Source organism: Silurus meridionalis, chromosome 4 (genome assembly GCF_014805685.1).
Source record: "Silurus meridionalis isolate SWU-2019-XX chromosome 4, ASM1480568v1, whole genome shotgun sequence".
Classification (NCBI taxonomy): Eukaryota; Metazoa; Chordata; class Actinopteri; order Siluriformes; family Siluridae; genus Silurus; species Silurus meridionalis.
The window spans coordinates 33978125-33991995 of NC_060887.1; the positions used below are offsets into that span (position 1 = coordinate 33978125).

Sequence of the window (13871 nt, forward strand, 5' to 3'; positions counted from 1 at the left end):
ACGCACACACACGCACACACCATTAAAGTTTTGCCTGTCCAAGTCTGACAGAGTCTGACAGAAAGAGAAAGAAAAAGCTAACAAACTAAATAAAAAAACAAAAACATTAACATAGAAAATAAACAAATTGTATAACAAAATGTAAAATAAACAAATAAATAAACAAACAAATATACAACAAATAGAAAATACTAAGAATGCAGAAAAGAAAGAAAGATTTAGAGCTGGAGAAGATTGAAAAGACAGATATGCACTGTGAGCTATCAAGTAAAACATGACCTCTCAGTGATGGTGTGATGAAGATGTGACCTCTCAGTGAAGGTGTGATGAAGATGTGACCTCTCAGTGAAAGTGTGATGAAGATGTGACCTCTCAGTGATGGTGTGATGAAGATGTGACCTCTCAGAGAAGGTGTGATGAAGATGTGACCGTTTAGTGATGGTGTGATGAAGATGTGACCGCTCAGTGATGGTGTGATGAAGATGTGACCTCTCAGAGATGAAGGTGTGATGAAGATGTGACCTCTCAGAGATTAAGGTGTGATGAAGATGTGACCTCTCAGAGATGCTGTGATGAAGATGTGACCTCTCAGTGATGAAGGTGAGATGAAGATGTGACCTCTCAGTGAAGGTGTGATGATGTGACCGCTTAGTGAAGGTGTGACCTCTCAGTTGTGATGGTGTGATGAAGATGTGACCTCTCAGTGATGGTGTGATTATGTGACCTCTCAGTGATGACGGTGTGATGAAGACGTGACCTCTCCGTGATAAAGGTTTGATGAAGATGTGAACTCTCTGTGATAAAGGTGTGATGAAGATGTGACCTCTCAGTGATGAAGGTGTGATGAAGATGTGACCTCTCAGTGATGAAGGTGTGATAGAGATGTGACCTCTCCGTGATGAAGGTGTGATGAAGATGTGACCTCTTAGTGATGAAGGTGTGATGAAGATGTGACCTCTCAGTGATGGTGTGATGAAGATGTGACCTCTCAGTGATGAAGGTGTGATAAAGATGTGACCTCTCAGTGATGAAGGTGTGATGAAGATGTGACCTCTCAGTGATGAAGGTGAGATGAAGATGTGACCTCTCAGAGATGGTGTGATGAAGATGTGACCTCTCAGTGATGAAGGTGAGATGAAGATGTGGCCTCTCAGTGAAGGTGTGACCTCTCAGTTGTGATGGTGTGATGAAGATGTGACCTCTCAGTGATAGAGGGGTGATGAAGATGTGATTATGTGACCTCTCAGTGATGGTGTGATGAAGATGTGACCTCTCAATGATGGTGTGATGAAGATGTGACCTCTCAATGATGAAGGTGTGATTATGTGACCTCTCAGTGATGACGGTGTGATGAAGATGTGACCTCTCCGTGATAAAGGTGTGATGAAGATGTGACCTCTCAGTGATGAAGGTGTGATGAAGATGTGACCTCTCAGTGATGAAGGTGTGATGATGTGACCTCTCAGTGATGAAGGTGTGATGAAGATGTGACCTCTCAGTGATGAAGGTGTGATGAAGATGTGACCTCTTCAGTTAGTTCAGAATGCGGCAGCCAGAGTTCTCACAAGGTCAAGAAAATATGATCACATAACCCCGATCTTATCGTCCCTACATTGGCTTCCGGATAAGTTTCGAATAGACTACAAACTACTGCTACTCACTTATAAAGCACTAAATGGTTTGGCTCCCATGTATCTCTCCAGTCTTCTAACACGCTACAATCCGTCACGCTCCCTGAGATTTTAAAACTCTGGGCTTCTAGTAGTTCCTAGAATAGCAAAGTCCACTAAAGGTGGTAGATCATTCTCACATTTAGCTCCTAAACTCTGGAATAGTCTTCCTGACAGTGTTCGGGGCTCAGACACACTCACCCAGTTTAAGTGTAAATTAAAAACTTATCTATTTAGCAAAGCCTACACATAACCTCATACATCTCGCATCATAACCTTGTGCTCCAGAATATCTGATCACATGCACATTATCAACTTGTGCTGTTAATATCATGAACAGCAGCTACGCTAATTCCTCTCCACTGCTTCTCTTTCTCTCCCCATCCCGAGACACCCTGAGGTTTGGCCAGCTCCAGTCTCGTCCCACCTCATGAAGATTATGGACTTTAAAGAAGTAGATGCCAAACTCTGAACCATCTAGTGACGTACCAGTGCCAATTGGATCCCACTACATGTGTGGAGTTTTGACATTGGACTTCCTGGAGTGTTTAAAGGCTCTAGCATGGAGAGCTCAGTAGCTCCTACTTTTATACCAAAGACTGTTGAAAGAGCATTCACTTATAATCTTATACTCCAGTACTCATGTTAGTTCTCACTCTCCAGTGTTCTGTATTGTTGAAAGATTTATGATCAAACTCTTGATGTCACCCAGATGAGGATGGGTTCCCCTTTTGAGTCTGGTTCCTCTCAAGGTTTCTTCCTCATTACATCTAAGGGAGTTTTTCCTTGCCACAGTCACCACGGCTGCTCATCAGGGATAAATACACACCATTCACCTTCACTGTTGATTTCTGTAAAGCTGCTTTGAGACAATGTCTGTTGTGAAAAGCGCTATAGAAATAAACTTGACTTGACTTGACCTCTCAGTGATGGTGTGATGAAGATGTGATGAAGATGTGACCTCTCAGTGATGGTGTGATAAAGATGTGACCTCAGTGATGGTGTGATGAATATGTGATTATGTGACCTCTCAGTGATGAAGGTGTGATGATGTGACCTCTCAGTGATGAAGGTGTGATGAAGATGTGACCTCTCAGTGATGGTGTGATGAAGATGTGACCTCTCAGTGATGGTGTGATGAAGATGTGACCTCTCAGTGATGAAGGTGTGATGAAGATGTGACCTCTCAGTGATGAAGGTGTGATGAAGATGTGACCTCTCAGTGATGAAGGTGTGATGAAGATGTGACCTCTCAGTGATGAAGGTGTGATGAAGATGTGACCTCTCAGTTGTGATGGTGTGATGAAGATATGACCTCTCAGTGATAGAGGGGTGATGATGTTAGCTCTCAGTAATGAAGGTGTGATGAAGATGTGACCTCTCAATAATGAAGGTGTGATGAAGATGTGACCTCTCAGTAATGAAGGTGTGATGAAGATGTGACCTCTCAGTAATGAAGGTGTGATGAAGATGTGACCTCTCAGTAATGAAGGTGTGATTATGTGACCTCTCAATAATGAAGGTGTGATGAAGATGTGATCTCTCAGTTGTGATGGTGTGATGACGATGTGACCTCAGTGATGGTGTGATGAAGATGTGACCTCTCAGTTGTGATGGTGTGATGAAGATGTGACCTCTCAGTGATAGAGGGGTGATGAAGATGTGACCTCTCACCTCTAGTTTCTGGGCCTTGTCTCTGCTCAGAGGCTCCAGAGGGAAGTTCAGGTTGTTGGCCTCAGACAGAGATCGCAGATCAAAGTAGTATTTCGCGTAAACACTCGACGGCACGTTGATGTTAAACTGCAGCAGCTCCAGAAACTGTCTCTCCAACTCGTTCCTAAAAACAAGAGGGGGAGGGGAGAGACACAGAAGTGTGTTAGAGGTGTCTCTTACAGAGTGACCATTAGGTTCTTTATGACCTTCCTGACTAAGGTCCTTCTCCCCCGATCGCTCAGTTTAACCGGGCAGCTCGGCTCTATGAAGAGTCCTCGTGGTTTCAAACCACTTCTATTTATGGAAGATGAAGGCCACTGTGCTCACTGAGACCTTTAATGCTGCAGAAAATGTTTCTGTCCCCTCTTTAGATCTGTACCTCGATACAGTCCTGTCTCTGAGGTCTACAGACAATTCTTCAGACTTCATGGCTTGGTTTGTGCTCTGACATGCACTGTTAACTGTGGGACTAGGCAGGTGGGTGTGTCTTTCTATATCATGTCCAAATCAACTGAATTTCCCACAGGTGGACTTATATCAAGTTGTAGAAACATCTCAATGATGATCAGTGGAAACAGGGTGCACCTGAGTTCAATTTGGAGTGTCATAGTAAATATTTATATTTAATATTTATGTGCGTGTGGTTTTTATTTATTTATTTATTTTTCATAAATTTGCTAAGATTTTAAATAAACTTCTTTCACATTGTCACGTTTCTTTCACGGGTTTTGTTTCTAGATTTTAGAGGAAAATAATGAATTTAATCAATTTTGGAATAAAACATATAAAATATGGAAAAAGTGAAGAGATGTGAGCACATTCTGGATTCACTACAAAGAAAGACAGACAGACAGACAGAAAAACAGACAAATAAAAAGATAGTTACGAGAAAGACAGACAGATAAAAACAGAAAGACAGATAAAGGGAAAGATAAAAAGAAAGGCAGATTATAAAGAGAGACAGATAACAAGTAAGATAGACAAAGTGAACAGCAGACAGATAAAGAGAGAGACAGATAAAGAGAGAGACAGAAAGAGAAAGACAGACAAACAGAAAAACAGGCAAATAAAAAGGAAAACAGACAAACACAGATAAGAGAAAGATAAACAGATAAACAGAAAGATAAGGACAGACACAAAGAGAAAGACATAAAAGAGAAAGATGAAAAGAGAGAGAAAGAGATAAACAGAATATGCTTTAATAAAACACAAGCTTTAACACACACGCGCACACACGCACGCACGCACGCACGCACGCACACGCACGCACGCACGCACGCACGCACACGCACGCACGCACACATGCCTCAAACACATTTTTAACCAAACTATCTGTGTGGTCTTTAAAATAACTGTGTACTGAGTGGAGGTCGGGGGTCACATGACATGCTGAGGGTCAGGTCACATCGCTCTCTGCACCACACCACAGCAATCTGACCTAACGCTGATTGGAACATCTGGTCAAGTTCTCGGTAGCTTCCATTCTTAATTAAAATAGTGTACCTAATAAAGTGGCAGTGTGTCTGGAACTGTAAGACTGATTTGTTAAAAGGGTGTTTGTTCATGAAATGGTAATTAATATGAAATAAATAAACATCAGTTTCATGTTGACAGACATTATTTTTAAGGCAAGTCATAACAATGACTTAGGCTTTTTTCTATTGGTACTTTTTCCTTTTTTTAATTTTCACATGAGTCTTCAACCAGTGGGACTAGTGGGTCTGTGGCGGTACTGCAGGGGTACTGCTAATTATTGTAGAATCAGAAATAATTATTTGTTTAAAAAAAATAAAATAAACAGGGTTAAAAACATCAAAGATAAAATATTTTAAATAAAAAAAAAAAATTACATTAAAGTTCTATTAAACTCTAAGCTGGACATATAAATGTATAATTGTCCACCTGACAGTAAAAAGAAACGTTACGATCTAATCAAATTGAAGCTGATGTTCATGTAAATCGATAATATTCCACGTGATACTAAAAGGAAAACGTATGAAACTGCAAAACTATTAAAAGACAGATGTGAACAGATGAATAAATTGTGATTTTAGTTGCAAAATAAGTTTGTTGTGATGCATAAATCTTTTTGAAATTTTAAATAATATACAAACAATGATGCATGTACAACAACAACATTGTTCTAATTGCTTGTGTAATATGATTATCTTCTATTAATATCGGCGAATATGTTCGGCACATTTTGTATCAGGGGATCTGAATCACGGCCTCTGAAAAGAGGTTCTTGACCTGAAAAACTTAGAAGAGCCCAGCAGTGGCAGCTTGGTATGTCTGGGATTTGAACCTATGACCTTCAGATCCAAAGTCCATTGCCTTTATATACATATATACACACATACACACCTGTGATTCTCCCTTTAGGTGAAAAAACTACAATCAGACCAATGATGATTTTCTGCTCACTATAACGAGTTAGGAGTGGTCACTGCTGCAGTCGAATACTGATATGACACTTCTCCAAACCACCTTCAACTCCACAAGCCGCTGACATTTTACAACAAAAAGTCACAACTGACTCACAAGTCCGAGAAAATTCCCCAACAGCTAATAGGCGTGTGAAGAGCTTCTGTAGATCTTACTGTAACTCATGTCATTTCTACACTGGTGAAACACTGGCAGAGAGAAGAGCTATTCATTTGGCTGGCTGTGTGTTTAATTATTAGCTTTGGACGGACACACACACACACACACACACACACACACACACTTACATGTCGTCTACTGTGATGTCTTTGAGGATCTGACAGTAATCCACGTTCCACACGGCCTGATCGTCCCACACTTTAGACGCCAACAAAATGGCACCCAGGACGATCCTCTTCCAGTTAGCAGGACAGATATCGATCTCAGCGTAGGTCAGTAACCTCTCCAGATATACCTGAGGAACCAAAACACACTTCATTAAATGTACTAAAGAAATCGAAACACTGAATTTGATGAATTCTGGATTTGATGCATTGTCTTTTATCTACCTACCTATCCATCCATCCATCTACCCATCCATCCACCCATCGACCTACCTAACTATCCATCCATCCATCCATCAATCTACCTAACCGTCCATCTATCCACCCAACCATCCATCCATCCATCCATCCATCCATCCATCCATCCATCCATCCATCCGCCCATCCATCCATCCATCCATTGACCTATCCATCCATCCATCCATCCATCCATCCATCCATCCGTCCGTCCATCCATCCATGGTTTGCAGTGTCACATCATGCATTAATGTTTCATCACATGACAAAAACAAATCCCCCTTTCCTTTCTGCTTGCCTCAAAAAGTGCAAGTTATGTGCCAGTAACATTTACCTCTAGCTGGAACCCTGGAGACTCATTCCACAACAGTTAAATAAACATCAAATGAACAATTTATTGTCCTACACAACCCAAAAAAGCCAAAAATATATTTACACCACAGGCCGTACGGTTACAGGGAAATAATCCCAAATTTCAAGATGATCATCATAAGTATAGAGTACGTTACAAATCTACAGGCCACAGAACCGGCTGTGTTGTGGGAATAAATAAAATGAGCAAATTACAATAAACAAATAAACAAAAAATTTATGAAAAAAAAAAAAGTTAATAAAGAAATTAACAAATTAATAAAATAAAAAAAAAAAGAAGAAAGAATTCAAATAAATAAATAAATAAAAAGAATTAATCTGGTGAGGGAGGAATATTTTACAACATCTACACAAGTGTTACGTTAAATTACAGCTCAGGTAAAAATAAATAAAATAAAATAAAAAAATAAATAAAAATCAGAATGAATATGTATATACCGTAATTTCTGGACTATAAAGCGCACCCATATATACTGAATTTGACAAATATTTTTATTTTAAACATAAATAAGCCGCACCTGTCTATAAGCCTACACTAAAGTCTACACTGAAACTAATGAACTTTACACAGGCTTTACCGAAAGACTCTGTGTCTGTTACATGGGTGAAATATGTTGTGGCTCCTTTTGAGAGATTTTGGGAATTTGGGAATAGCCTGCTGCTGCATTTTTCTGCTATTACTGCATGTGTGCAAGACCGAGGATTATGTCTTTATTATTTTCTGATGCTCATTTCTAAGTTTCTTTGACTAACCCGTAACGCTGTTGCAAAGAAAAATAAAAAAGCACGAGTTTTGGAAACCTGTCTGTGCTTATATGATTTCTGTTGCAACTGGAGTTAGCGCGCTCTCCCTTCACCCAGACTCAACACGTTACAACGGCTTGTATCTAAACAGTAGCCTACCAAGAAAGTCATTGTTCACTGTCTTCCTCCTTCCTTTCACAACTATTTCTCTCGGGAGTTTATCTTTTGGCATCGTCGTGCGTTTAAAAAATAAGTTTTTTTTTCTCCCGATGCCGTGCAGCTCTGAACACAGGTGAGGTGCGTTTTTTTGTTTCCGTTCGGAAATTTCATTGGTCTAATGTTATGTTGCTCAGTTTTTTGGCTTGAAGTTTGTGAAACCGGGAAAAACCCAGGAAAAATCCATAAATAAGCCGCTTCGTTGTTTAAGCCGCGGGGTTCAAAATGTGGGAAAAAAGTAGCGGCTTATAGTCCGGATAATACGGTAGACCTATAAATAAATAAAAACAAATTGCTGTTTTTATTTTAGTCTGTGCATGAAAATTATGTATGTATGTATGTATATAAGTATATATTCATAATCAAATATATATTTATATACATACATAATTTTTTTTTGAAAGAGTCATCAGTTTCCTGGGGGATCCTAAAAAATGCTTGGTGTCGACCTCAAGCTCCTGCTTGCGTCAATATCTTTACTGCTACAGTTTAAAACCCCATGAGCAATTACATGTGAGAAAAGAGGCATCCAGAGCAGCAGCAGCGGCTCCTTATTTGTCTTCCTTCACAACAGCTGCCCAAACCCGTGAAGTGTTTACAAACTAACAGACGATGCCTAAGTAACTCTGTGTGATTTGTACTGACTAACCTGATAACTGCACTAAAACAGGAGAGACGTGCTGTCGGAGAAAGAGTTTTTCTTCAGATGAAGCAGTATCGATCGGGTTACATGGCCTGCCTACGACGTTGAGCGATTCTAAACACATGGGCTTGTTCGGAATGCATAAGCATAGAGTGAGAACAGAACAAAGACGGCCTTGTGTCTGGATGCCGTCTGTATGTTTCAGCGCTCCGGCGCTATGAGTGGAATATTTAAGTCAGGACTAGGGTATGACGTACATGCTTTAGAGCACAGAGACATGAGATCCTCTCAAATGCTCAGTGTAAAAAACAGTTTTCCTCACGCAGTATCACTTCCTGTAATCAGTTGCATGGTTCCAGTGTGTGGGCCATCAGAATGAAAACTCAAAAACACGCTTCAGTCTCCCATTTATGTGTTCTTTAATCCTACCCATGGTGAAGAATGAATATGTTGACCCAGACTCTGTGTAACCTTTAGGGGTGTACAGATGTTCGTATCGAAAGGTTTCGGTGCACATGTGTAACAAATGCAATCCTTTTTAGAGTTAAAACCCGAGTTCCCTCATGAACGTATTAAGTGGCGGACCACGAGGTTGTTTAGTCTCTGCCTCGCACTAAGGAAGACAATTCCGGACAATATTCAAAAGGAATTGCAAATTGCATTTCCATCTTCAATTCTATGTATGTAAATATATGATTATGTCACAATTTATGCATCCACATACGGACATATCTTTCGCACTTTGAGCGCAGTGTCACCCTTATTGTTTATTATTATTAAACTCGAAAACATACACAACAGTGCCAGGGGTTTTTAAACAAAAAAAAAAAAAAAATAAAACCAACTAGAGTTAGCACAGTGTCGATACGGCTAATCACTCCGTGCTGGAAATACAATTTGTAGTGCGCTGTTTTGCCGCTGCGACTTTCGGGTCATCGCTAATGCTAGCAAAATTGTTTCTTTTGCGTTTTTTTTTTTTTTTTTTTTAAATCCAGTTGCAAGAATTTTCAAAAGGAGAAAATCGTGAAAATTCTGCATATCGAGGGAGTGAATGAATGAAGGATGGAAGGAATAAAGGCATTTGTTAAAGTATGCTGAAATATGGAGAACAGTTAAGTGGAACAATTCCTGTTGTTGCCTTTAATTGGTTTCTTATTCGAACCAATTACAGAGAATACCGGGATTGAGAGTAAAAATAGATATTTGTTACATACAGGAATGCAATTTTGAATGCAAGTATTTGGATTACATACTATTTTTTTTTGTACTTTACGTTGTTTTTGTATTGGGTAGCTCAGTGGTTAGGATGATGGACTTTTGATCAGAACCTCAAGTTTATTCTGATTAAAAACTGCTGATCAGAACCTCAAAGTTGTTAGCTTCCACAACTCGCTCTGGAGGAGGGCGTCTGCCAAATGCTGTAAATGTAAATGTTCTGCTTTGAAAAGCCAAAGGCAAATTTCCACTCTATGACCAACAGTTAAGGAGAAGGAAGCAAGGTCATGGGTGGCACACCCAGGGTGTTTAGGGCTCTGACAGCTTGGGGGGTGAAACTGGTCCAGAACCTTGTAGTGCGGTAGTCCTGATGCTTCTGAACCTCCTCCCGTAGACAGGGTCTTGAGAAGACTACGGGAGGGAAAAGAGGGATCCTTCACAATGGTAGAGGCTCTGCGAATGGAAAGTTTAGTAGTTTCTGAAACACAGTGACGTAGCTGGACAGGCTCTCCACAGTTCCTCAGTAGAAGGTGGTAAAGAAGGGTGGTGGGAGGCTAGCTCTCTTTAGCCTCCTCAGAAAGTGAAGGCTTGTTAGGCGTTCTTCAAAGTGGAGTTAGTGTTGGTAGTCCAAATGAGGTCGTCAGGTATGTGTACACCAAGAAACTTGGTACTAATGACTCACCACACTACAGAGCCACTGATCAGTCTACAACAACCTTCTTTGTTTTGTCTATGTTAAGAGACAGGTTGTTGTGGTGACACCGGTTCCAACTCCTTTCTGTATGAAGTTTCATCATCACTGCCTTCAGCAAACTTGGGGTTGGATTCCGACTTTGCCGTGCAGTCATGGGTGAGGTAAACTCTTCATCTCTAGATTATTATTAATGAAATAAACTGAAACTCTTTAAACCCCTTTGCACTCCTGGAACTAAACTTTAGGGGGCGCTGGTTTGTACAGACTGAACCCACAAGTAAGATAATCCACAAGAATGACTTGTCTACAAGCCTAAAACCAGAGCGACCCAAACTGAACACAGACCTTAAATCACGCTGACGTCTCTGCTCGTTTCTCACCTGACCGAGCCGCAGTAAGTGTGTATTGATTTCCATCACGGCCGATGAAGACGGCAATCTGGTTCTAACAAAACGCTTCTTCAATCGATGGTGAAATCTTCCCAAGCAGTTTTTCACTAACACAGCGCACCCCCCTCTTTATATACGTGTCGATTCACAGATAAACAGAGTGCTGTTTCACAGCTTATAGTGCAATTGTTAACTGGAAAAGAGCTGCTTAAGCACCTACACAGTGATAAATGGTAGAAAGAGAGAAAGAGCAGTTTAACAAAGTACTGGTTTGTTGCAGCTCCTTATGTTTACACACACAAATAAAAGCTATAACAGAAATACGCTAGGGTTAATGGAGAGAGCGGACTGTAGCTTCTCCTTGACTGCAAACACAACCAAATCAGATCCCAGTCCAAACTCAAAAATGCCCCTGTAATCCACTGCAACAAATCCCATCCACCCATCACTGCCAATTCTACCATAACCAGTTCAGACCACCTCTCCTGTTTTTAATTCAACTAGTAATAACCCTACTGCTATTATAACTAATAACACCTATAAATCAATTAAAACCAATCAGATTTCCATTTTTGTTCCCCAATTCCATCATGACCACACTCAGCTTCAGCCCCAGGTCCATTACAATCAATCCAATCTCTGTTCCCATCTTTCATAATTCAGTTAAAAACAAATCTGATCTGTTTCCACCTCGAATTCAATTAAAACAATCAATTTTCCTTTCCAGACCCAATTCCATTTTAACCAATTCGATCTCTGTTCACATTCTTCATTTTCATTACAACTAATAGAAACCAATCTACTGGAACCAATTCAATTTCCTTCCCATTCATACAAAAACTGATTTAATCTGTTCCAATCCATGTTCCATTCCAATTTCTATAAGAACCGATCCAATTTAAATTTCCATTCTCCAATTCCACTATAACGATCAGATCTCTTTTCCCACCTCTAATTCCTATATAACCAATCCAATCTCTTTTCCCACCTCTAATTCCTATATAACCAATCCAATCTCTTCTCCCACCTCTAATTCCTGTATAACCAATCCAATCTCTTTTCCCACCTCTAATTCCTGTATAACCAATCCAATCTCTTTTCCCACCTCTAATTCCTATATAACAATCCAATCTCTTTTCCCACCTCTAATTCCTATATAACCAATCCAATCTCTTTTCCCACCTCTAATTCCTGTATAACCAATCCAATCTCTTTTCCCACCTCTAATTCCTATATAACAATCCAATCTCTTTTCCACCTCTAATTCCTATATAATCCAATCTCTTTTCCACCTCTAATTCCTATATAACCAATCCAATCTCTTTTCCACCTCTAATTCCTATATAACAATCCAATCTCTTTTCCACCTCTAATTCCTATATAACCAATCCAATCTCTTTTCCCACCTCTAATTCCTATATAACCAATCCAATCTCTTTTCCCACCTCTAATTCCTATATAACAATCCAATCTCTTTTCCCACCTCTAATTCCTGTATAACCAATCCAATCTCTTTTCCCACCTCTAATTCCTATATAACAATCCAATCTCTTTTCCACCTCTAATTCCTATATAACCAATCCAATTTTTTCCCACCTCTAATTTCATCTCCGTTCTACTTCCTGTTAAAACTAATCTGATCCGTTTCCTTTCTCTAACTCCATCGGAACCAATCGGATCTCTGTCCCCGCCCATTTTATTGAGCCCGAGCCTGTTAACCAATCCAATCTTTTTCCACCTCTAATTCCTATATAACCAATCCAATCTCTTTTCCCACCTCTAATTCCTATATAACCAATCCAATCTCTTTTCCCACCTCTAATTCCTATATAACAATCCAATCTCTTTTTCCACCTCTAATTCCTATATAACCAATCCAATCTCTTTTCCCACCTCTAATTCCTATATAACCAATCTAATCTCTTTTCCCACCTCTAATTCCTATATAACCAATCCAATCTCTTTTCCCACCTCTAATTCCTATATAACCAATCCAATCTATTTTCCCACCTCTAAATCCTATATAACAATCCAATCTCTTTTCCACCTCTAATTCCTATATAACCAATCCAATTTTTTTCCCACCTCTAATTTCATCTCCGTTCTACTTCCTGTTAAAACTAATCTGATCCGTTTCCTTTCTCTAACTCCATCGGAACCAATCGGATCTGTCGCGCCCATTTTATTGAGCCGAGCCTGTTAACCAATCCAATCTCTTTTCCCACCTCTAATTCCTATATAACCAATCCAATCTCTTTTCCCACCTCTAATTCCTATATAACCAATCCAATCTCTTTTCCCACCTCTAATTCCTGTATAACCAATCCAATCTCTTTTTCCACCTCTAATTCCTATATAACCAATCCAATCTCTTTTTCCACCTCTAATTCCTATATAACCAATCCAATCTCTTTTCCCACCTCTAATTCCTATATAACCAATCCAATCTCTTTTTCCACCTCTAATTCCTATATAACCAATCCAATTTTTTTTCCCACCTCTAATTTCATCTCCGTTCTACTTTCTGTTAAAACTAATTTGATCCGTTTCCTTTCTCTAACTCCATCGGAACCAATCGGATCTCTGTCCCCGCCCATTTTATTGAGCCCGAGCCTGTTTCCACCCAATCTAAGTCAGTTTAAACCCAAACTTACATTTTTCTCTCTGCCTGCTGTATGGTAGATGACATGGAGCAACCTGCCCTAGCTACCAGCAACCCATGACTGATGCCTTCAACAAAAAAAAAACCCAGGCTGAGTGCAAACATGATGTTTGTTAGGTTGTAAAAACCTGCTTTATTTATTATTTACCCCCCACCCCCCCTCCCCTACACACAAAAGAAATCTACTACTGTGGCTCTTCCAGAAGTCTGTGTGTGTGCGTGTGAGATATAAGAAGCTGATGTTGGATTGGGGCTGAGTCTCTGACTGGAGGCGTGAGAACAGACGACAGGCTAAAACAAGCTCGTCTTCCTGACCATAAAACCCGCAGACAGCTGCATCATATCACACCTCACCACAATGTCATCTTTGGGATGTCGGTCATCAACCCTGTTTCTAAGGGTCTTTGGGCTAAACTAAAAAACTAGTTCTCACCTGTTTGCTCGGACAGCTGATTAGAATACGACTGAAACGGAAATACATTTATTCTCCAAACAACCAGTTTAGACTGCTGAAGAAGTTAAAATCTGTATATTAAACAGAATTCATA

The 13871-nt window shown here is 39.9% G+C and overlaps 1 protein-coding gene across 2 annotated transcripts in view; it reads right to left on the minus strand.

Moving 5' to 3' along the window:
- ccny (cyclin Y) overlaps positions 1–13871 on the minus strand; it is a 62221-nt gene that overhangs the window by 6725 nt on the left and 41625 nt on the right. For both annotated transcript variants that reach the window (XM_046846979.1, XM_046846977.1), the window contains 2 exons: positions 6116–6282; positions 3345–3507 (listed from right to left, as the gene is read on the minus strand). In XM_046846979.1, the coding sequence (XP_046702935.1) occupies positions 3345–3507; positions 6116–6282 (330 nt within the window). The remainder of the gene's footprint in view (positions 1–3344; positions 3508–6115; positions 6283–13871) is intronic.